Here is a 25546-nt window from a genome sequence, read left to right as displayed (position 1 = left end):
ACCGAGTTGTAGTCTCACACCGTCTCTTCCATTGCAGCAGTCACCCACCACAACTCTGTATAGACTGTGTTGTGTATGATGACCACCAGAGGGCGCCAACAGTGAACCCTCCAGACTTCCACTTCAAAAAAACGTAACCACGTGATGTGTGACGGAGAACGCGTCATCTTTGACCCCGGAAGTAATTCACCACGTGCTCTGATGGAGGAGAGCAGCAGCACGCGGAGTAACGAGCAGAGGAAGGAGATGAAGAAAGTCCTGGAAAAGACTGTGAAGAAGAGGAGTAAAGAGGAGCAGGAGGAGGAGGAGGAGGAGGAGCAGCAGGAGGAGGAGGTGAGGCCGACGGAGAGGAGGACCGGCGGCTAGCCGTTAGCATGCTAACAGGAGATAAATAGTGTTCTCCTGGTAGCCTGGTAGAGCCCTCCTACCGTAGTACTACCGAGAGTACTGCTGTAGTAGTACTACCGAGAGTACTGCTGTAGTAGTACTACTGAGAGTACTGCTGTAGTAGTACTACCGAGAGTACTGCTGTAGTAGTACTACCGAGAGTACTGCTGTAGTAGTACTACCGAGAGTACTGCTGTAGTAGTACTGCCAGTGCTGCTGTGTGTGGTACTGCCGAGGTACTGTGTGTGCACTGCGGAGTACTGCTGTGGTAGTGCCTGGTGCTGCTGTAGTACTACTGAGAGTACTGCTGTAGTAGTACTACCGACAGTACTGCTGTAGTAGTACTACCACTTATTTAGGTTCTACAATCACAATGTTGGTCTGTTATTATTCAGATCTTCAACTTCAAATGTACGGAGGAGAGGAAGAAGACGGAGGAGGAAGAGGAGGAGGAGAAGAAGACGGAGCAGGAGGAGGAAGAGGACCTGTCGGACAGCGAGGACAGTGTCTTCTCAGGACTGGAAGATTCTGGGAGTGACAGTGCGGATGATGAGGAAGAGGAGGGATCAGATGATGAAGAAGCAGAAAAGGACGATGATCCGAAGGTGTGTGTGTGTGGCTCTTCTGAGGGTTCTCCTCTGGAACTCACCTGTGTCCTGTTCTCCCTGCAGATAGAAAAGGAGAAGAAGATGGGGGTGACGGAGATAGAGGAAGAGGAGGAGGTGGCGGCGGCGACAGAAGCGAAGCAAGACGATGAGTACAAACACGACTCTTCGGACGAGGAGGTGAGACTGAAACTTTAGGACCGAGGTGTTGTGTTCATGTGATGTGTCCATGTGTCCATGTGATGTCTTCATGTGTCCATGTGTTCATGTGATGTCTTCATGTGTTCATGTGTTCATGTGATGTCTTCATGTGTTCATGTGATGTCTTCATGTGTTCATGTATTCGTGATAACCTTCATGTGTTCATGTGTTCATGTGATGTCTTCATGTGTTCATGTGATGTCTTCATGTGTTCATGTGTTCATGTGATGTGTTCATGTGATGTCTTCATGTGTTCATGTGATGTCTTCATGTGTTCATGTGTCCATGTGATGTCTTCATGTGTCCATGTGATGTCTTCATGTGTCCATGTGATGTGTTCATGTGTCCATGTGATGTCTTCATGTGTCCATGTGATGTCTTCATGTGTTCATGTGATGTGATGTCTTCATGTGTTCATGTCTTCATGTGTTCATGTGTCCATGTGATGTCTTCATGTGTTCATGTGTCCATGTGATGTCTTCATGTGTCCATGTGTTCATGTGATGTCTTCATGATGCTCCCATGTTCATGTGGATGTCTTCATGTGATATCTTCATGTGGATGTCTTTCATGTGTCCATGTGATATTTCGCATGTGTCCATGTGTTCGGCGTGATGTCTTCATGTGTTCATGTGATGTCTTCACAGTCCATGTGATGTCTTCATGCCATGTCCATGTGTTCGCGATGTCATGTGTCCATGTGATGTCTTCATGTGTCCATGTGATGTCTTCATGTGTTCATGTGTTCATGTGATGTCTTCATGTGTCCATGTGATGTGTCCATGTGTCCATGTGATGTCTTCATGTGTCCATGTGATGTGTCCATGTGTCCATGTGTTCATGTGATGTGTTCATGTGTCCATGTGATGTCTTCATGTGTCCATGTGTTCATGTGATGTGTCCATGTGTCCATGTGTCCATGTGATGTCTTCATGTGTTCATGTGTCCATGTTCGCGGATGTCTTCATAAAACCATGCGATGTCCATGTGATGTGTCCATGTGATGCTCCTCATGTGTCCATGTCTTCATGATGTCTCATGCGTGTCCATGTGATGTCTTCATGTCTCCATGTGTCATGTTCATGTGATGTCTTCGGCGTGTATTGATGTCTTCATTCATGTGATATCTTCTGTGATGTGTTCCATATGTTCATGTGTCTGTCTTCATGTGTTCATGTGCCCATGTGATGTCTTCATGTGTCCATGTGATGTCTTCATGTGTTTATGTGTTCATGTGATGTCTTCATGTGTCCATGATGTCTCTTGCGCGATGTGATGTGTTCATGTGTTCATGTGATGTGTTCATGTGATGTATTCATGTGTCCATGTGATGTCGTCATGTGTTCATGTGATGTCTTCATGTGTTCATGTTCATGGATGCCCTCTGCTGTGTTCATGTGATGTCTTCATAAAGTCTGGCGGATGTGTTCATATGATGTATCTGCGTCATGTGTCCATGTGATGTCTTCATGTATTCATGTGTCATATGATATCTTCCTTCATGTGTCCATGTCATGTGTTCATGTGTTCATGTGATGTGTTCATGTCTTCATGTGTCTTCATGTGTTCATGTGATGTCTTCATGTGTCCATGTGATGTGTTCATGTCTTCATGTGTCCATGTGATGTGTTCATGTGTCCATGTGATGTCTTCATGTGTTCATGTGTTCCCCATGTAATCATGATGTCTTCATGTTCATGACGTTCATGTGTTCATGTGATGTCTTAATATGTGATGTGTTCGCGTGATGTTCCCCATGCCGCGTCATGTGTTCATGTGTTCATGTGATGTGTTCATGTGTTCATGTGATGTCTTCATGATGTCTTCATGTGTCCATGTGATGTCTTCATGTGTCCATGTGTTCATGTGATGTCTTCATGTGTCCATGTGTTCATGTGATGTCTTCATGTGTTCATGTGATGTCTTCATGTGTCCATGTGATGTCTTCATGTGTTCATGTCTTCATGTGTTCATGTGATGTCTTCATGTGTTCATGTGATGTGTTCATGTGATGTGTTCATGTGTCCATGTGATGTCTTCATGTGTTCATGTGATGTGTTCATGTGATGTCTTCATGTGTTCATGTGTTCATGTGATGTCTTCATGTGTTCATGTGATGTCTTCATGTTTCATGTGTTCATGTGATGTCTTCATGTGTCCATGTGTTCATGTGATGTCTTCATGTGTTCATGTGTCCATGTGATGTCTTCATGTGTCCATGTGTTCATGTGATGTCTTCATGTGTTCATGTGTTCATGTGTTTGGCGTGATGCTCCTGTTCATGTGATGTCTTCATGTTCGTATGATGTCTTCATGTGTTCGCGATAACTGTTCATGTGATCGCGTCTGGCGGATGCTCATGTGTTCATGTGATATCGTTCATGTGTTCGCGATGTGTCCATGTGTTCGGGCATGTCTTCATGTGTTCATGATGTCTTCATGCGTCCATGTGATGTCTTCGCGTTCATGTGTCCCCTTAATGTGTTCATGTGTTCATGTGTTCACATGTGTTCATGTGATGTCTTCATGTGTTCATGTGATGTCTTCATGTGTTCATGTGATGTCTTCATGTGTTCATGTGTTCATGTGATGTCTTCATGTGTTCATGTGATGTCTTCGTGTACCATGTGTCCATGTGATGTCTTCATGTGTCATGTCTTCATGTGGATGTCTCTGCGGGTTCATGTGATGTCTTCATGTGTTCATGTGTTCCGCGTCCGCTGTGATGTATTCGTGCGTGTTCATGTGATGTCTTCACAAAATCTGTCTTCCATGTGTTCATGTGATGTTCCCGCTTCATGGCGGTTCATGTGATGTCTTCTATGTGTCTGGCATGGCGTGTTCATGTGATGTCTTCATGTGTTCATGTGTTCATGGTCGGTGTGATGTCTCATGTGTCGGCGTGGATGTGTTCATGTGTTCATGTGATGTCTTCATGTGTTCATGTGATGTCTTCATGTGTTCATGTGATGTCTTCGTGTTCATGTGTCCATGTGTTCATGTGTTCATGTGTTCATGTGATGTCTCTATGTGTCCATGCGTGATGTCTTCATGTGTCCATGGCGTGTTCATGTGATGTCTTCAATGTGTCCGCATGTGTGTTCATGTGATAACTTCATGTGTTCATGTGTTCATGTGAGTATATTCATGTGTTCATGTATGATATCTTCATGTATCCATGTGTTCATAAACTATTATGTCCATGTATTTCATGTAATGTCTTCATGTGTCCATGTTCATGTGATATTCATGTGTCCATGTCATGATGTCTTCATGTGTTCATGTGGATGTGTTCATGTGTTCATGTCGGCGATGTCTTCTGCGGATGTGTCCATGTGTTCATGTGATGTCATCATGTGATGTCTTCATGTGATGTCTTGCGTGCGTGTTTATGGATGTCCATGTGTTCATGTGATGTGCGTCATCGGCGTGTCCATGTGACGTTTTCCACAACTGGCATGCGTGATGTCTTCATGTGTCCATGTGTTCATGTGATGTCTCTCATGTGTTCATATGTGATTAAGAAACCTTCATGATGTTCATGTGTTCATGTGATGTATTCCATGTGTCTCATGTGATGTCTTCATGTGTCCATGGCGTGGATGCCCCTCTTCATGTGGTATGATGTCCATGGTGTTCATGTGATACCATGTGTTCCAGCCTTGATGGCGGTTCGCGTGATGTGTTCAATGTGTTGTCTTCATGGCATTTCATGTGTTCATGTGATGTCTTCATGTGTATGTCCATGCGGATGTCCATGTGTTCATGTGATGTGTTCATGTCTCATGTGTTCCATGTGATGTCTTCTTTGTCCGTGATGTGTCTCCGTGTTCATGTGATGTCTTCATGTGTTCATGTGATGTGTTCATGTGATGTCTTCATGTGTTCATGTGATGTCTTCATGTGTCCATGTGATGTCTTCATGTGTTCATGTGTCCATGTGATGTCTTCATGTGTTCATGTGTCCATGTGATGTCTTCATGTGTCCATGTGATGTCTTCATGTGTTCATGTGTTCATGTGATGTCTTCATGTGTTTATGTGTTCATGTGATGTCTTCATGTGTTCATGTGTTCATGTGATGTCTTCATGTGTCCATGTGATGTCTTCATGTGTCCATGTGTCCATGTTCGCGTAACTGTGTTCATGTGTTCGCTGTCATGTGTTCAGGTCCATGTCTTCATGTGTCTGTGTCCACATGTGATGTCTTCATGTTCATGTGTCCATGCTGATGTCTTCATGTGTTCATGTGATGTCCATGTTCATATGATGTTCATGTGTCCATGGTGTTCTTGGATGTCTTCCATGTGTTCATGTGATGTCTTCATGTGTTCATGTGTTCATGTGATGTCTTCATGTGATGTGATGTCTTCATGTGTTCATGTTCATGTGATGTCTTCATGTGTTCATGTGATGTCTTCATGTGTTCATGTGTTCATGTGATGTCTTCATGTGTTCATGTGATGTCTTCATGTGTTCATGTGATGTCTTCATGTGTCCATGTGTTCGTATGATGTCTTCATGTTTTCATATTGTGTTCATGTGATGTCTTCATATGTCCATGTGATGTATTCATGTGTTCATGTGTCCATGTGTTCATGTGATGTATTCATGTCTATGTGTTCATGTGTTCATGTGATGTCTTCATGTGTTCATGTGATGTCTTCATGTGTTCATGTGTCCATGTGATGTCTTCATGTGTTCATGTGTTCATGTGATGTCTTCATGTGTCCATGTGATGTATTCATGTGATTTCATGTGTTCATGTGATGTCTCTGGCGTGTCCATGTGTTCATGTGATGTCTTACTATGTCATTCATGTGTTCATGTGATGTCTTCGGTATGTGTCCATAGTGTCTTTGCTGTGATGTCTAGTCATGTGTTCGATGTCTTCAATATGTGTTGCGCGTGATGTCGCGTGTCTGGCATGTGTTCATGTGATGTCTTCATGTGTTCATATTCATGTGTTCCGCGTGATGTGTGTGCTTCATGTGTTCATGTATTGATGTGTCTGCTGTGTTCATGTGATGTCTTCATGTGTTCATGTGTTCATTGATGTTCGCGGATGTGTTCGTATGATGTCTTCATGTGTTCATGTGATGTCTCTGGCGTGTCCATGTGTTCAGTGTTCTGTATTCATGTGTCTGGCGTCATGTGATCATCTGTCCATGTGTTCATGTGATATTCATTCATGTGTTCATGTGTCCATGTCGTCATGTGTTCATGTGATGTCTTCATGTGTCCATGTGTTCATGTGATGTCTTCATGTGTTCATGTGATGTCTTCATGTGTCCATGTGTTCATGTGATGTCTTCATGTGTTCATGTGTCCATGTGATGTCTTCATGTGTTCATGTGATGTCTCTGGCGTGGATGTGTTCATAACCATGCGGATGTCTTCATGTGTTCATGTGTCTTCATGTGTCCATGTGTTCATGTGATGTCTTCATGTGTCCATGTGATGTCTTCATGTGTTCATGTGATGTCTTCATGTGTTCATGTGATGTCTTCATGTGTTCATGTGATGTGTTCATGTCATGTGTTCATGTGTCTGCGGTCATGTTCGCGATGTCTTCTATGTGTTCATGATATGTTATGTTGTCCATGTGATGTCTTCATGTGTTCTTGATATTTCATGTGTTCAGCGTGCCGCGGATGTCTTCGCTGCTGCGGTTTATGTGATGTCTCCATGTGTCCGGCGTGTTCATGTGATGTCTTCATGTGTCCATGTGTTCATGTGATGTCTTCATGTGTTCATGTGATGCATGGATGTCTTCATGTGTTCATGTGATGTCTTCATGTGTCCATGTGTTCATGTGATGTCTCCATGTGTTCATGTGATGTGTTCATGTGTCCATGTGTCCATGTGATGTCTTCATGTGTTCATGTGTCCATGTGATGTCTTCATGTGTTCATGTGTCCATGTGATGTCTTCATGTGTTCATGTGTCCATGTGATGTCTTCATGTGTTCATGTGTCCATGTCGCGGGATGTCTTCATGTGTTCAGTTCGGGCGTGATGTCTTCATGTCTAGCGATGTGTTCATGTGATGTATTCATGTGTTCATGTGTTCATGTGTTCATGTGATGTCTTCATGTGTTCATGTGATGTGTTCATGTGTTCATGTGATGTGTTCATGTGTTCATGTGATGTCTTCATGTGTTCATGTGATGTCTTGGCGCCCATGTGATGTCTTCATGTGTTCATGTGTTCGCATGCGTTCATGTGATGTCTCTTCCATGTGTCCATGCGGATGTCTTCCTTGTGTTCATGTGTTCGTCCTGTGTGTCCATGGATGATGTCCTTTCATGTGTTCATGTCGAGCGGATGTCTTCATGTGTTCATGATGTTTATGTGTTGCCCTGCGTGTCTTCGCGGATGTGTTCATGTGTTCATGTGATGTCTTCATGTGTTCATGTGTTCATGATGTTGTGTCGCGTGGGCGTCCATGGATGTCTTGGGCATGTGTTCATGTGATGTCTTCAATGTTCATGTGGATGTCATGTGATGCGTCTTCATGTGTCCATGTGTCCATGTGATGTCTTCATGGATGTGTTCCATGTGTCTTCATGTGTTCATGTGTCATGTGATGTCTTCATGTGTCCATGTGATGTCTTCATGTGTCCATGTGATGTCTTCATGTGTTCATGTGATGTCTTCATGTGTTCATGTGATGTCTTCATGTGTTCATGTGTTCATGTGTTCATGTGTTCATGTGATGTCTTCATGTGTTCATGTGATGTCTTCATGTGTGTCGCGTGTGATGTATTCATGTGTTCCGCGTGTTGGCGGTGATGTCTTCTGGCGCTCGCGGATGTCCATGTGTTCATGTGATGTCTTCTGCGTTCCGGTGGTGTTCATGTGATGTCTCTGGCGTGTCATGTGGATGTCTTCCATGTTCGGCGTTCATGTGATGTTCATGTGTTCATGTGAAGTCTTCATGTGTCCATGTGTTATGTGATATTCATGTATTCATGTATGTTCATGTGATGTCTTCATGTGTTTTCATGTGATGTCTTCATGTGTTCATGTGTCCATGAAATGTCTTGCTGCGGCCCATGATGTGTTCGCGTGTTCATGTGATGTCTTCATGTGTCCAAGCCTCAATATGATATTCATGTGTTCACATGTATTCATGATGATGTATTATTATTCTCTCAGTCCATGATGTCTTCATGTGCCCCATGTGTCTCATGTGATGTATTCATGTTCATGTGGATGTCTTCATGTATTCGTAATATTTCGCGCGATGTCTTTCATGTGATATGTTCGCGTGTCTGCGATGTCTCTGTCATGTTCATGTGTTCATGTGATGTCTTCATGCTGTTCATGTGTTCATGATGTCTGTGTCTATGTGTCCGCTGTGATGTCTTCATGTGTTCATGTGTTCATGTGATGTCTTCATGTGTTTATGTGATGTCTTCATGTGTTCATGTGATGTCTTCATGTGTTCATGTGATGTCTTCATGTGTTTATGTGTTCATGTGATGTCTGTCTGCGTGTCCATGTGTTCATGTGATGTCTTCGGCATGTGTCCATGTGTGTTCATGTGATGTACTTCATGTTCATGTGATGTCTTCATGTGTTTATGTGATGTCTTCATGTGTGTTCGCTGTCTTCATGTCTTCATGTGTTCACATGTGATGTCTTCGCTGTGTTCATGTTCGCGGATCTTCATGTGTCCAGCGTGTTCATGTGATATCTCCATGTGTTCATGTGATGTCTTCATATGTTCATGTGTTCAAGGTCCATGCGTGATGTCTTCATGTGTTCATGTTCATGTGTCCATGTGTTCATGTCTTCATGTGTTCATGTGTTCATATGATGCTCCCCGCTGTCTTCCTATGTGTTCATGATGTGTTCATGTGATGTCTTCATGTGTTCATGTGTCCATGTGATGTCTTCATGTGTTCATGTGATGTGTTCATGTGTTCATGTGATGTCTTCATGTGTTCATGTGTCCATGTGATGTCTTCATGTGTGTTCATGTGATGTCTTCATGTGTTCATGTGATGTCTTCATGTGTCCATGTGTTCATGTGATGTCTTCATGTGTCCATGTGTTCATGTGATGTCTTCATGTGTTCATGTGTTCATGTGATGTCTTCATGTGTTCATGTGATGTCTTCATGTGTTCATGTGATGTCTTCATGTGTTCATGTCTTCATGTGTTCATGTGTTCATGTGATGTCTTCATGTGTTCATGTGTTCATGTGATGTATTCATGTGTCCATGTGATGTCTTCATGTGTTCATGTGTTCATGTGATGTCTTTAATAATTGTATGTTCATGTGATGTATTCATGTGTCATGTGATGTCTTCATGTGTTCATGTGTTCATGTGATGTCTTCATGTGTTCATGTGTTCATGTGATGTCTTCATGTGTTCATGTGTTCATGTGATGTCTTCATGTGTCCATGTGATGTCTTCATGTGTCCATGTGATGTCTTCATGTGTTCATGTGTTCATGTGATGTCTTCATGTGTTCATGTGATGTGTTCATGTGATGTCTTCATGTGTTCATGTGTCCATGTGATGTCTTCATGTGTCCATGTGATGTCTTCATGTGTTCATGTGTCCATGTGATGTGTTCATGTGATGTGTTCATGTGATGTCTTCATGTGTTCATGTGATGTGTTCATGTGATGTCTTCATGTGTTCATGTGATGTCTTCATGTGTTTATGTGATGTCTTCATGTGTTCCCTTTTTCCCTGTGTTAAAATTTTTGTTTCTGGGAATAAACACTGGGGCTTCCCTGGATGGGCAAAAAATTTCCCTTGGCTTCAATGGTGGGAAGGATTTTCCCCTGGCAAGGCATTGGGCTTCCTGGCAAAAGGGGGTGGTTCTGGGGGGTTCATTGTTCCCCCATTGGGGTTTAAGGGAAGGCTTCATGTAAGTTTCCTTTGTTCAGGAGCTTCAGGGCCAAAAAGAAAGTCTTCATGGCAGGGGGCCTGGGGAAGTCTTCAGGAAGTTCAGAGCCCCTTTAAAGGTTCAGGGGTTTTGGGGGAATGGCCCCCAAATTTTCCCCTGGAAAACCCCTTTGTTGTTCATGTTCATTTTGGCCCTGTTTCCCGGGGTCCAGGTTCTGTTGTTTAGGGGGATTCTTCAGTGGGAGTGATGCTTCCCCCGGTCCCAAGGGGCCCCGGAGCTTCATGTGTTTATGGGGCAATGTAAAAGGGCCCCGTCAAAAGGGTTATGTTTCAGGAGGTTCATGTGGCCAAAGGGGGTTTCTTTTTGGGCCCGTGATGGCCCCCTGTTCCTGGCCCCGGGTTCAAGGCCCCCGTTTTCAGGCAGGGGGTTCCTCAGGGGTCTTTCATTGTTCCAATGTTTCTGTGTTCCCCCTTGTCTTTTGTTTCTGTTCTGTGTCCCCTTTTGTTCTGTGTTCCCCCCTTTTTTGTCCCCTTTTGTTTCCTTTTGTTTTTGTTCTGTGTTCCCCTTTTATGTCTTTTGTGTCCCCTTTTTGTTCTGTGTTTTCTTCTTCTTTCCCCCCTTTTTCTTTTGTTTTTTCTTCTTTTGTCCCCCCCTTTTTTTGTGTTTCTGTCCTGTGTTCCCCCTTTTCTTTTGTGTCCCCTGTTCCTTTGTCCCCCTCTGTTTCTGTGTCCCCCCTTTCTTCTGTGTTCCCCCCTTTTCTTTGTGTTCCCTTTTCTTTTGTCCCCCCTTTCTGTGTCCCTGTTTCTGTGTTTTCTTCTGTGTTCCCCCTTTCCTTTTGTCCCCCCTTTCTGTGTTCCCCCTCCTTTCTCTGTGTGTTCCCCCTTCCTGTGTTCCCCCCCTTTTTGTGTTCCCCCCTTTTCCTGTGTCCCCCCTTTCTTTTCTGTGTCCCCCCTTTCCTTTTTGTTTTGTGTCCTTGTTCCCTTTTGTCCCTTTTTCTGTTCCCCCCTTTCTTGTCTGTTTCCTGTGTTTTGTTTCAGGGCCTGTGGCAGGGAGAACAGGGTTCCGTGTCCCCGGGTTTCCCGTGCAGGTTCCTGGGGTTTTTGGGGTTTCCCCGGAGGTTTAGGTGCCTGGCCTTTTCCTGTGGCCCCCCGGGTTAGGGTCCCCCCAAAATCCCAAGGGGCCCCGCAGTGTTAGGGAAAAGGGCCCCGGTTTAATTTTTTGGTTTTGCAGGGAAAATCAAACCCCCGGGAACCATTCCCCCAAATGGCCCCAAAGACCTTCCCCCCACCCCTTTGGTACCAAAATGGAGGGAAAAAGACAAACCCAGGGAAAAAGGGGCGCAGCCGACACCCGGACAAAAGGAGGGCCCGGGAAAGGGACACAAAGCAACCCCAGGGAAAGGGAAAACCCAAGCGAAACCCAAAGCGCGCGCAGGAGGGGAACCCCGGCAAAACAAGCAGACAAAGGACACCCGCGGGGAACAGGGGCGCGGCAACCGCCCCAGAGACCAGCGGGGAAAACCCCCAAAACCCCAAGAGACAACCCGGGACACAAGCCCGCCCCAACCCACGCCAAACACACCGGGCCCCGCCAGGGCCAGGGGACCAGGAGCCACGGCGGGCCAGGCCGACCCCCAGCCCAGGGGAGCCAGCCCCGGGAAAAGGAGCCCCACCCGGCACCCAAACCCCAAAACCCCCGACAAGCGCAGCCACCCGCCCACGAAAGGCAAGGGCCAAACCCGGTTTCCAAAAGCCCTTTAAGATGGGTTGGTCAAGGTTTGGGGGGGGGACGGGGCCCGCGGGGCCCCTACTTGGCCCTGGTTTGGGCCCAAAATGAAAAACTTTCAATTCTGGCCCAAGACAAGATTTTCAAAATTTCCCGCCCCAAAGTGCCCCCTTTCCTGGCCCCGGGTCCAAACCCGGGCCCCGGGACCCTTTTTGGAACGAGGGGGGTAGGTTCTGGGGGGGGCTCCTGTCTCAGGGGCCGGGGGCGGAGCCAAACCCCCTTTCCGTGGCCCCCCCGTGCCCCCGCCCGCCCGGGTCCCCGGGCGTTTTCCTTTTTTGTCCCCCGGGGGCCCCCTGTCTCTCTGTTTTTCCCCTTCGGGGCCGGGTCCCCTTCCGGCTTGGCCCCCTGTTTTGGGCCCCCCTGGGGCCGTTCCCCGTCGCCTTGGGCCCCGCCGGCCCCTTCCCGGCTCTGGGGCCCCTTGGGGGTTGGGTTTTTGTTCCCCGGCCTCTTGGGGGTTGGGGCTTTTTCGGGCCCCAATGGGGGCTGTTCGGGCCCCTGGGGGTTGGGGGTTCTTGCCCCTGGGGGGTTGGGGGTTGTTCCCCTTTGGGGGTTCGTGTTGGGCCCCTTGGGGGTGGGGCTTCTTCGCCCCCTTTTTTGGTTTTCCCCTTCTTCGTGCCCCTTTGGGGGTTTGGGTCGTTCCCCGCGGCCCCTTGGGGGTGGGCCCCTTGTTCGGGCCCCTTGTGTTTTCTTTTTTCCCCGGGTTTGTGGGTGGCCCCGTCCCTTGGGGTTGGGTGTCCCCGGCGGGGGCCCGTTTTGGCCCCGCCTCCGGTGTTTTCCCCCGTTTTTCCTTTTGGCCGGGCTCTTTGGGGTCCCCTGTCCCCGTTTGGGGGGGGTCCCCTTTTCTGTCTTTTTCCCGGCCCTTTGTCTTTGTGTTTTCTCCTCGTTTTTGTCTTTCCCCGCTCTCTCTGTGTCCCCTGTCTCTCTCTGTGTCCCCCTGTCTGTCTCTGTGTGTCCCCTGTCTCTCTCTGTGTCCCCCTGTCTGTCTGTGTCCCCCTGTCTGTATCTGTGTCCCCCTGTCTGTCTCTGTGTCCCCCTGTCTGTCTCTGTCCCCCTGTCTGTCTCTCTGTGTCCCCCTGTCTGTCTCTGTCCCCCTGTCTGTCTGTGTCCCCCTGTCTGTCTCTCTGTGTCCCCCTGTCTGTCTCTCTGTGTCCCCCTGTCTCTCTCTGTGTCCCCCTGTCTGTCTCTGTGTGTCCCCTGTCTGTCTCTGTGTGTCCCCCTGTCTGTCTCTCTGTGTCCCCCTGTCTCTCTCTGTGTGTCCCCTGTCTGTCTCTGTGTCCCCTGTCTGTCTCTGTGTCCCCCTGTCTCTCTCTCTGTGTCCCCTGTCTTTCTCCCTCAGTCCCCCTGTCCCTCTGTGTCCCCCTGTCTGTCTCTGTGTGTTCCCCTGTCTCTCTCTGTGTGTCCCCCTGTCTCTCTCTGTGTCCCCCTGTCTCTCTGTGTGTCCCCCTGTCTGTCTCTGTGTCCCCCTGTCTCTGTGTCCCCTGTCTGTCTCTGTGTCCCCCTGTCTCTCTCTCTGTGTCCCCCTGTCTCTCTCTGTGTGTCCCCCTGTGTGTCCTTGTCTCTCTCTCTGTGTCCCCCTGTCTGTCTCTGTGTGTCCCCCTGTCTGTCTCTGTGTGTCCCCTCTCTGTGTCCCCCTGTCTCTCTGTCTGTCTCCCTGTCTGTCTCCCTGCCTGTCTGTCTGCAGCGGGCTCTGTGGGAGCAGCAGGACGCCTCAGACAGGAAGCTGCCGTTCGTCCCCAGGAAGTTCTCCAGCCTCCGGCAGGTTCCTGCGTTTCCTCGGTTCCTCCACGAGAGGTTTGAGCGCTGCCTGGACCTTTACCTGTGCCCCCGCCAGAGGAAGATGAGGGTACCCCAACACGCTCACACAACCGGGCCGCAGCACGCTCCGTGAGGAAGAGGTCCCCAGTAACCTGTCTGTCTGCAGGTGAACGTCAACCCAGAGGACCTGATCCCCAAGCTGCCCAAGCCCAGAGACCTGCAGCCGTTCCCTACCACTCAGTCTCTGGTACGCACATGCGCAGACACACGCGCAGACACACACGCAGACACACACACAGACACACACGCAGACACACACGCAGACACATAATGCATATTACACGCAGACACACATGCAGACACACATTTATAGTCATTGCCACACACGCAGACACACACACACGTTAGGTACCCACGCCAAGAGACATGCTGCAGGGACACATCACTGTGAGACAGCCACGCGTAGACACATACGCAGACACACACCAGGACACACACGAGACACACGGCCACAGACACACGCGCGAGACACAGGACACACACGCAGACATACAGAGATATGGTCGTTGCAGACATGACAGCAGACACACGCAGTGAATACAGTAGACATACCAGAGACACATCGCCAGGATACGCAGACACACGCGCAGACACACACGCAGACACACGAGATACACGTGAGTATACATACGCGAGATATTACGCAGAGATACACACGGTGGACACGCCAGACACCTCCACGCAGACACACACGCAGACACACGCACAGACACATGCACGGACGAGCGCACACGCACACTCTGCTGACATATCCTAGGACTATGTACATTTGTAATGATGTGTCTGTGCGTGTGTCTATGTGTGTGCGCGTGTGTGTAGGTGTATCGGGGTCACAGCGGTCTGGTCCGCTCCATCAGTGTGTCTCCATCAGGTCAATGGCTCGCCTCAGGTAACAGCGTGTACAAGTACTGTGTACAAGTACTGTGTCCTGCGTGTACAAGTACTGTGTACAAGTACTGTGCCCTCATGTGGTACAAGCATTGTGTATAAGTACTGTGTCTCAGCGCTACTGTGCCTCATGTGTATAGCATTGTGCCCTGCGTACAAGTACTGTGCTCATGCAGGCATCAGCCTCATGTACAAGTACTGTGCCCTGCGTGTACAAGTACTGTGCCCCATGTAATTTTGGCAGGAAGCTATGACTCCTGCCTCCAGAGGTTCTGGGAGGTGCGCTCGTCTTCGCCATGCCAACAGACCATCCAGGTGGGCGGAGCCGTGAAGAGCGTGGCGTGGAACCCCAACCCGCTGCTCTGCCTGCTGGCCGTCGCCCGGTCAGTTCTCCTTGTTTACAGTCAGCCAACCGGGGAGAGACACAGACATACGTCAGATCATCTGAATATATGTAGCCTCATCATTCAGGGGTCAGCGGGGTCAGCGGCTCACAGAGCTTGAGAAAAACAACAACAACAACATGTCAGAGGCATGAAGCATGAGAGTAAACGTATAACCCGTCAGACGCTAGGGGCAACCAGACAACGGCCTCTCACTGGCTCTGAAGGAGAACCTCTTAAGGTGGTAAGAGGTCGTTGCTTCAGACGGAACCTCTTAAGGTGGTAAGAGGTCGTTAGTTTCAGACGGAAATCTCTTAAGGCGGTGGGTAAGAGGACTATGCTTCAAGATTTGAACTCCTATGGGTGATATGCTCAGACTTGAACTCTGAAGGTGGTAAGAGGACGTTAAGTTTCCAGATTTGAACCTCTGAAGGTGGTAAGAGGACGATGCCCAGACTTGAACCTTAAGGTGGTGGGGAAGAGGTTTCGTTTGTGACGGAACTTACAAAGGACGCTGCTTCAGACGGAACTCTTAAGGTGGTAAGAGGACGATGTTTCAGATTTGAACCTCTATAGGTGGTAAGAGGACGTTGCTTCAGACGGAACCTCTCTTAAGATATAGATATAGGTTTTATTAATCCTTAAGGGGAAATTTGGTTTGTTTGCAGTGTTAAACACACAAGAATATAAAAAAAAACAAAACATAAAAAATATAAGAAGGTTTAGTGATCTGCAAGAGGGAATCCGTCAGAGCCTCATAGCCGCCGGTGAAATGTTCTCCTGTATCTGTCCTTGTGGTATGGAGCGTGAGGACGATGCTTTCGCGACGGAACCTCAGTCCCTGTAAGAGGGTGGTGGAGAGGTTTCCGGGTTAACCAATATGGACAGCAGCTCTTCAACGCCTCCTTCCACCCACCTGTTCCAGGTGCCCAGCTGGCAGCCGATACGGAGCCAGCCTCCCAACCAGTTTGTTAAGACGGCTGAAGTCACCGGTTCGGCTGCTGCTCCCCCCAGCAGACAATGGCAAAGTGCAGCACTGGCTTCAACCGACCAGAACAACTCTTATGGCTGCACATGGGATTCTGCTTTCCTAGGAAAAAGAGTCGACCATCCCTTCTTGGTACATGTTGATGTTGGCCTTCCAGTTCAGTCGGCTGTCGATGGAGAGCCCCAGGTACTTGTACCTCACCATGTCCACGCCCACTCCCCAGGACACTCAGAGGGAGGAGCTCTTCCTCCTGAACCCACCACCATCTCTGGTCTTGGGCCACGCTCAGTCACAGGGTGGTTCTCATCGCCCACTTTACAAGTCACTCACCACGCCTTGTACTCCTCCCCTCCTGGCCCATCCCTAATATTCTACCACTGCAGAATCACTGAGTACTTGCAGATGCATGACCGCAGCTGTACCAGTCACTGCGTGGTTGTGCAAGAGGAAGGAGACAGATTAGCCTCGTGGTTTGAACATCATTGACCACCGCCTGCTGCAGCACACGCCCATTCCTTGACAAACTGCCTGCAGTGGGGCCAGTGATCCAGGAGATGGTGGACACGCCCACACCGCCACCTGCAGCTTCACCAGTAAGCAGTGGCTGGGATGGTGCCAGCCACTGGAGTAGGTCAAAAGTGACTTCACAGAGACACTGCCCATCCAGGTGCTGCACTGAGCCTGCCATAGCAGGTAGATGATGGCGCCGCCCACCCTACAGAGGCTGGTAAAGCAATCTGCAGAGGGTCCAACGATTTCACCAGTGGCCGAGGTGGGCCACATCAGCTCTCCAGCACTGGTCATGGGAGGTGAGGGCACTGGCCCAGCGTCAGCAGGCTGGGACAGGCACTTTTGGGACAGGATCGGCATCACGCTTCACAGCATCGACCTCCTGGCCTCAGGCTGAGGGTGAAGAGGCGCTGCAGGACACTCAGAGGCTGCGGCGAGGTATCTTAGACCCTGGCTGATGCCATCAGGACCTTCAGCTCTGCGCTGAGTAGTTTCTCCAGCCGTCTTCTCACCCGTCAGTCGTCAAGAGAGAGGGGGGAGGGTGGAGGGTTTCAGGTTACTGAGGGCTCTAGGAGGTGGTAAGAGGTCGTTGCTTCAGACGGAACCTCTTAAGGTGGTAAGAGGTCGTTGCTTCAGACGGAACCTCTTAAGGTGGTAAGAGGACGTTGCTTCAGACGGAACCTCTTAAGGTGGTAAGAGGACGTTGCTTCAGACGGAACCTCTTAAGGTGGTAAGAGGACGTTGCTTCAGACGGAACCTCTTAAGGTGGTAAGAGGTCGCTATCTCAGACGGAACCTCTTAAGGTGGTATGGGGACGTTGCTTCAGACTGAACCTCTTAAGGTGGTAAGAGGTCGTTGCTTCAGACGGAACCTCTTAAGGTGGTAAGAGGTCGTTGCTTCAGACGGAACCTCTTAAGGTGGTAAGAGGACGTTGCTTCAGACGGAACCTCTTAAGGTGGTAAGAGGACGTTGCTTCAGACGGAACCTCTTAAGGTGGTAAGAGGACGTTGCTTCAGACGGAACCTCTTAAGGTGGTAAGAGGTCGTTGCTTCAGACGGAACCTCTTAAGGTGGTAAGAGGACGATGCTTCAGACGGAACCTCCTAAGGTGGTAAGAGGACGTTGCTTCAGACGGAACCTCTTAAGGTGGTAAGAGGACGTTGCTTCAGACGGAACCTCTTAAGGTGGTAAGAGGTCGTTGCTTCAGACGGAACCTCTTAAGGTGGTAAGAGGACGATGCTTCAGACGGAACCTCTTAAGGTGGTAAGAGGTCGTTGCTTCAGACGGAACCTCTTAAGGTGGTATGGGGACGTTGCTTCAGACTGAACCTCTTAAGGTGGTATGGGGATGTTGCTACAGACTGGGAGAACAGTTCTCAACTTTGAACTTGTTTTTGTTTGTGTACTTTATGTTTGTGTACTGGCGATGTAACATTTCTATATCCTTTAATAAATGTGTTTCTGTCTCTGCTTTAGGGACTCCGTGGTGCTGATCCTGTCGCCCTCTCTGGCAGACAGACAGGTTGTCTTGTCCACAGAGCGACTCCTCTCAGGTCAGCGGGAGGCGGAGTCTACTGAGGAGGTGGGCCCTGTGACGTGGACCGACGCAGAAGGGGAGGAGCTTAGCCAAGGAATCAACCTCAAAATACAACACCCCAAAGTGAGAGTCCATCTGATTGATTACAGGTCCAGGATCTCTACCAAGTTATCTCTACCCAGTTATCTCAACCTCTCTCTCTCTCTCCCTGAGCTCTCTCTCTCTCTCTCCCTGAGCTCTCTCTCTCGCTCTCTCTCTCCCTGAGCTCTCTCTCTCTCTCTCTCTCTACCTGAGCTCTCTCTCTCTCTCCCTGAGCTCTCTCTCCCTGAGCTCTCTCTCCCTGAGCTCTCTCTCTCTCTCCCTGAGCTCTCTCTCTCTCTCTCTCTCTCTCCCTGAGCTCTCTCTCTCTCTCTCCCTGAGCTCTCTCTCCCTGAGCTCTCTCTCTCTCTCCCTGAGCTCTCTCCCTGAGCTCTCTATCTCTCTCTCTCCCTGAGCTCTCTCTCCTGAGCCTCTCTCTCCTGAGCCTCTCTCTTGACTCCTCTCTCTCTCTCCCTGAGCCTCCCTAGCTCTCTCTCCTGAGCTCCTCTCTCCTGAGCCTCTCCCCTGAGCCTCTCTCTCCTGAGCCTAAACTCTCTCCCTGAGCTCTCTCTCTCTCCCTGAGCTCTCTCTCTCTCTGAGCGCTCTCTCTCTCTCCCTGAGCTCTCTCTCTCTCCCTGAGCTCTCTCTCTCTCTCCCTGAGCTCTCTCTCTCTCCCTGAGCTCTCTCTCTCACTGAGCTCTCTCTCTCTCTCCCTGAGCTCTCTCTCTCTCCCTGAGCTCTCTCTCCCTCTCCCTGAGCTCTCTCTCACTGAGCTCTCTCTCTCTCTCCCTGAGCTCTCTCTCTCACTGAGCTCTCTCTCTCTCTCACTGAGCTCTCTCTCTCTCCCTGAGCTCTCTCTCTCTCTCTCTCTCTCCCTCTCTGACTGCGTGTTCTGTATCCTCCCAGGCTGTCCACCAGGTGACGTGGCACGCTAAAGGAGATTACCTGGCGTCGGTAATGCCCGATCACTCCAGCCACCTGCAGGTGTTCATCCACCAGGTGAGCCGGAGGCGGAGTCAGAACCCCTTCAGGAAGAACAAAGGTCTGGTCCAGTGCGTGTCCTTCCACCCGGTCCGGCCCTACTTCTTCGTGGGGACGCAGCGCTCGGTCCGGATCTACAACCTGGTGAAACAGGAAATGACCAAAAAACTACAGGCCAACTCCAAGTGGATCTCCAGCATGGCCGTCCACCCCGGGGGTAACGATCACCACAGACCACCAGACTACAGACTGCCACACTACAGACCACATACCACCACAACCACCAGACTACAGACCACCAGACTACAGACCACATACCACCACACTACAGACTGCCACACTACAGACCACATACCACCACACTACAGACCACCAGACTACAGACCACATACCACCACACTACAGACCACCACACTACAGACCACCACACTACAGACCACCACACTACAGACCGCCACACTACAGACCGCCACACTACAGACCGCCACACTACAGACCACCAGACTACAGACCACCACACTACAGACCACATACCACCACACTACAGACTGCCACACTACAGACCACATACCACCACACTACAGACCACCAGACCACAGACCACCAGACTACAGACCACATACCACCACACTACAGACTGCCACACTACAGACCACATACCACCACACTACAGACAGCAGCCAGACCAGGCAGACTCACCAATTAATAAATCGTGTGTCATCTGCACCACCACACTACAGACTGCCACACTACAGACCACATACCACCACACTACAGACCACCAGACTACAGACCGCCAGACCACAGACCGCCACACTACAGGACCGCTGACTAGTAGGACCGCCAGACTGATAGACCACTATACCCACAGACTACTCAGACTACAGTAGACCAGCAGCCAGTGAGCCGCCCCACGGCGTGATCTGTCTGCAGGTGATCATGTGATCTGTGGGAGTTACGACTGCAGGCTGAGCTGGTTCGACCTCGACCTCTCAACCAAACCCTACAAGATGTTGCGGTACGTAGCGGCCGCCCGGTGAAGGAGTCGGCACACATTCGGTGCACCGGATGTCCGTGTTTCCATTGGCTTGTCAACGCGTCCACTTCCTGTCCGCAGACACCACAAGAAGGTCAGTGAGGTTGCGGGCCTTCCACGGCTAATACCCGCCACCGCTGTTCGCCTCGGCGTCGGACGACGGCTCGGTGATCGTCTGCCACGGGACGGTGTACAGGTACAGAGACGCACACACAGTATACACACCATGATACACACCATAACACACGCGTCTCTCCCCAGTGACCTGCTGCAGAACCCATTGATCGTCCCGGTGAAGGTTCTCCGAGGTCATGTGATCACGCATGACCTCGGAGTCCTAGATGTGACCTTTCACCCCACTCAACCCTGGGTCTTCTCCTCCGGAGCCGATGCCACTATACGCCTCTTCACCTAGCAACCTGCCCACCCACCACCAACCCACCCACCACCATCAACCCACCCACCACCAACCCACCATCAACCCTGGTAACCATCCCAACCACCACCAGCCACCATCAACCAGCCACCCACCATCAGCCACCCACCACCAACCCACCATCAACCAACCCACCACAATTAACCCATATCAACCAACCCACCCACCACCAACCCACCATCAACCAACCCACCCACCATCAACCCACCCACCACCAACCCACCATCAACCAACCCACCCACCACCAACCCACCATCAACCAACCCACCCACCACCATCAACCTTAACCACCCATCCGGTAACCAACCCACCATCAACCAACCCACCCACCACCATCAACCCAACACCACCAACCAACCCACCATCAACCAACCCACCCACCATCAACCCACCACCAACCCACCATCAACCCAACACCACCAACCAACCAACCCACCATCAACCAACCCACCCACAACCAACCAACCAGCGAGATCTTTGAGACTTCAATTTTGTTTGATATTAAAAATGTAAACTCACCTGTGAGTCTTTTTGTTGTTGTCTCGTTGGTCTCTTTGATCTCTTTGATGACCTCCCAGCCTTAAAGTGTCACGTTGTTAATACAGGAACCCTCTGAGGACGAGAAGCGCAGCAGATTTGATAAACACTCCGGGTCAGAAGGGTCATAAACCAGCGTCGCAATACATTCTACTTCCTCAATTAAACTGAAATCTGCCTCCATTATTTTGAAGGCAGGAGGTAGACTTCCGGTATTTGGTGTTTTTCTTCCGGGTCGTCTGCCGGAACCAAAGCGTGATGGTGTTCTCCAAAGCCGGCAGACTGAGCCCGAGCTCAGACCTGAACCGAGCTCCCGAGACCTGAACAGAGCTCCTCAGACCTGAACCGAGACCTTAACCAAGCTCCCGAGACCTGAACAGAGCTCCTCAGACCTGAACCGAGACCTGAACCGAGACCTGAACAGAGCTCCTCAGACCTGAAACTGAGACTCCCCAGACCTGCAAACCGGCCCCAGGCAGAGACCTGAACAGAGCTCCCGAGACCCTGAACAGCCTCAGACCTGAACTGAGACTCACTGAGACCTGAACAGAGCTCCTCAGACCTGAACCGAGACCTGAACCGAGCTCCCGAGACCTGAACCGAGACCTGAACAGAGCTCCTCAGACCTGAACCGAGACCTTAACCGAGCTCCCGAGACCTGAACCGAGACCTTAACCGAGGTCCTCAGACCTGAACCGAGCTCCCGAGACCTGAACCGAGACCTTAACCGAGCTCCCGAGACCTTAACCGAGCTCCCGAGACCTGAACCGATTCTGAACCGAGGTCCTCAGACCTGAACTGAGCTCTCAGAGACCTGGAACTGAGTGAGCTCCCGAGACCTGAACCGAGACGTTAACCGAGCTCCCGAGACCTGAACCGAGCTCCCCAGACCTGAACCGAGCTCCTCAGACCTGAACCGAGCTCCTCAGACCTGAACCGAGACCTTAACCGAGCTCCTCAGACCTGAACCGAGCTCCTCAGACCTGAAGTTGAGCAAAGGAACATAAGTTTAAACTTGACTGGAAAGTGACGTCACCGTTCTCAGTGCCTCAACATGGAACGTGAGAACTGTGTTTATACGAGCTGTTACTGGTGAGTACTACAAGTTATACTACTGCCACATACTGTGTAGTACTACAAGTTATACTACTGCCACATACTGTGTAGTACTACAAGTTATACTACTGCCACATACTGGTGAGTACTACAAGTTATACTACTGCCACAGACTGTGTAGTACTACAAGTTATACTACTGCCACATACTGGTGAGTACTACAAGTTATACTACTGCCACAGACTGTGTAGTACTACAAGTTATACTACTGCCACGTGAGTACTATGTTATACTACTGCCACATACTGGTGAGTACTACAAGTTATACTACTGCCACATACTGGTGAGTACTACAAGTTATACTATCACACTTGCAGACTGTGTAGTACTACAAGTTATACTACTGCCACATACTGTGTAGTACTACAAGTTATACTACTGCCACATACTGTGTAGTACTACAAGTTATACTACTGCCACATACTGTGTAGTACGACAAGTTATACTGTAGGCTACGTTATACCACTGCCACATACTGTGTAGTACTACAAGTTATACTACTGCCACATACTGGTGAGTACTACAAGTTATACTACTGCCACATACTGGTGAGTACTACAAGTTATACTACTGCCACAGACTGTGTAGTACTACAAGTTATACTACTGCCACATACTGTGTAGTACTACAAGTTATAGCTCACTATCACAGACTGTGTAGTACTACAAGTTATACTACTGCCACATACACTGTGTAAACACTACAAGTTATACTACTGCCACATACTGGTGAGTACTACAAGTTATACTACTGCCACATACTGTGTAGTACTACAAGTTATACTACTGCCACATACTGTGTAGTACTACAAGTTATACTACTGCTTACAGACTGTGTGGTGCACTACAAGTTATACTACCTTACATACTGTGTTAGTACTACAAGTTATACTACCTTACATACTGTGTAGTGCTGCAAGTTATACTACCCTTACATACTGAGTGAGTACTACAAGTTATACTACTGCCACATACTGGTGAGTACTGAAGTTATACTACCTTACAGACTGTGTGGTACTACAAGTTATACTACTATACAGACTGTGTGGTACTGGTTATACTACTGCCACATACTGTGTAGTACTACAAGTTATACTACTGCCACATACTGTGTCATACTACAAGTTATACTACTGCCACATACTGGTGGTGCTGCAAGAGTTATACTACCTTACATACTTGTACTACAAGTTGCTCTACTGCCACATACTGTGTCGTACTACAAGTTATACTACTGCCACATACTGGTGAGTACTACAAGTTATACTACTGCCACAGACTGTGTCATACTACAAGTTATACTACTGCCACATACTGGTGAGTACTACAAGTTATACTACTGCCACATACTGGTGAGTACTACAAGTTATACTACTGCCACATACTGGTGAGTACTACAAGTTATACTACTGCCACATACTGTTGAGTACTACAAGTTATACTACTGCCACATACTGTGTAGTACTACAAGTTATACTACTGCCACATACTGTGTAGTACTACAAGTTATACTACTGCCACATACTGTGTAGTACTACAAGTTATACTACTGCCACATACTGGTGAGTACTACAAGTTATACTACTGCCACAGACTGTGTCATACTACAAGTTATACTACTGCCACATACTGGTGAGTACTACAAGTTATACTACTGCCACATACTGGTGAGTACTACAAGTTATACTACTGCCACATACTGGTGAGTACTACAAGTTATACTACTGCCACATACTGTTGAGTACTACAAGGACATACTACTGCCACATACTGTCATACTACAAGTTATACTACCGCCACATACTGTGTAGTACTACAAGTTATACTACTGCCACATACTGTCATACTACAAGTTATACTACTGCCACATACTGTGTAGTACGACAAGTTATACTACTGCCACATACTGTGTAGTACTACAAGTTATACTACTGCCACATACTGTCATACTACAAGTTATACTACTGCCACATACTGTGTAGTACGACAAGTTATACTATATACATGTGTCATACTACAAGTTATACTACTGCCACATGCACAGCAGTAGAGCAAGTTATACTACTGCCACATACTGTGTAGTACTACAAGTTATACTACTGCCACATACTGTGTAGTACTACAAGTTATACTACTGCCAGATATTATAGTACTACAACATTGTTCCCTTAAGGCAGAAGGTACAGAGAAAGAGGCGGGGCCATTGGAAAGGAGGGCTGGAAGCAGGGTGACGGGGAGCTCAGTGTATCCTAAACGTCCATAAGGAGAGAGGAGAGAGGAGCTCAGTGTATCCTAAGCGTCCATAAGGAGAGGAGAGAGCTCCAGTGTCTCCTAGCGTCCCATGAGGAGAGGAGGAGCTCCAGTGTCTCCTAAGCGTCCATGGAGAGAGGGCTCAGTGTCTCCTAAAGGTCCATAAGGAGAGAGGCTCAGTGTATCCTAAACGACCCTAAGGAGAGAGGAGAGGGGCTCAGTGTGTCCTAAGCGTCCTTAAGGGGAGAGGAGAGGAGAGAGGGCTCAGTGTCTCTAAGCGTCCATAAGGAGAGGAGAGGCTCAGTAGCCCTGGCGTCCATAAGGAGAGAGGAGAGAGGCTCAGTGCATCCTAAGCGTCCATGGAGAGAGGAGCTCAGTGTCTCCTAAGCGTCCATAAGGAGAGAGGGCTCGGTGGCATCCTAAGCGTCCATAAGAGAGGAGAGAGGGCTCAGGTGTATCCTAAGCGTCCATAAGGAGAGAGGAGAGGAGAGAAGGCTCAGTGTCTCCCTGGCGTCCATAAGGAGAGGAGGAGGCTCAGTGTGTCCCTAAGCGTCCATAAGGAGAGAGGAGAGGAGCTCAGTGCATCTAAGCGATCCATAAGGAGAGAGGGAGAGAGGGCTCGAGTGTGTCCTAAGCGTCCATAAGGAGAGAGAGGGAGGGCTCAAGGTGTATCTAAGCGTCCATAAGGAGAGGAGGAGCTCAGTATAAGCGTACATAAGGAGAGGAGCTCAGTGTATCCTAGCGATCCATAAGGAGAGAGGAGAGACTCAGTGCATCCTAAGCGTCATAAGGAGAGAGGAGGAGGCTCAGTGTGTCTAAGCGTCCGCCAGGAGAGAGGAGAGGGCTCGGTCTCCTATAGCGTCCGCCAGGAGAGAGGAGGAGGAGGAGAGGCTCAGTGTGCCCTGGCGTCCATGAGAGAGAGAGGAGAGGGCTCAGTGCATCCTGGCGTCCTTAAGGAGAGAGGAGGGAGCTCAGTGTATCTAAGGCCATAAGGGAGAGAGGAGAGAGGGCTCAGTGCATCCTGGCGTCCATAAGGAGAGAGGGAGAGAGGGCTCAGTGTGTCCTAGTCCATAAGGAGAGGAGAGAATCAGTGTGTCCTAAGCGATCCATAAGGAGAGAGGAGAGAGGGCTCTGTTTCCCAAGTTGG

General features: G+C 49.1%; 1 protein-coding gene and 1 long non-coding RNA gene across 2 annotated transcripts; one reads left to right on the top strand and one right to left on the bottom strand.

The window, feature by feature from the left end:
* Positions 1–50: 50 nt before the first annotated feature.
* bop1 (BOP1 ribosomal biogenesis factor) lies at positions 51–20633 on the top strand. The gene is given in 14 exon segments (XM_056411460.1): positions 51–333; positions 783–992; positions 1059–1172; positions 13529–13690; positions 13769–13849; positions 14482–14551; positions 14795–14933; positions 17906–18089; positions 18951–19242; positions 19959–20043; positions 20143–20155; positions 20157–20257; positions 20323–20545; positions 20616–20633. Coding segments are annotated over 13 exon segments (1794 nt in total). The 5' UTR covers positions 51–144; the 3' UTR covers positions 20477–20545; positions 20616–20633.
* Positions 20634–21302: 669 nt separating this feature from the next.
* On the bottom strand, positions 21303–22120 carry LOC130191810 (uncharacterized). Its single transcript, XR_008831255.1, has 3 exons — positions 21874–22120; positions 21661–21796; positions 21303–21470 (listed from the first exon to the last, which is right to left on the bottom strand). It is a non-coding gene; the product is annotated as an uncharacterized LOC130191810 (long non-coding RNA).
* Between the last annotated feature and the right edge of the window lie 3426 nt (positions 22121–25546).

This window comes from Pseudoliparis swirei, chromosome 1 (assembly GCF_029220125.1).
Source record: "Pseudoliparis swirei isolate HS2019 ecotype Mariana Trench chromosome 1, NWPU_hadal_v1, whole genome shotgun sequence".
Classification (NCBI taxonomy): Eukaryota; Metazoa; Chordata; class Actinopteri; order Perciformes; family Liparidae; genus Pseudoliparis; species Pseudoliparis swirei.
The sequence above is the reverse complement of the archived record's forward strand: the minus strand, read 5'-3'. Positions and strand labels throughout refer to the sequence as shown.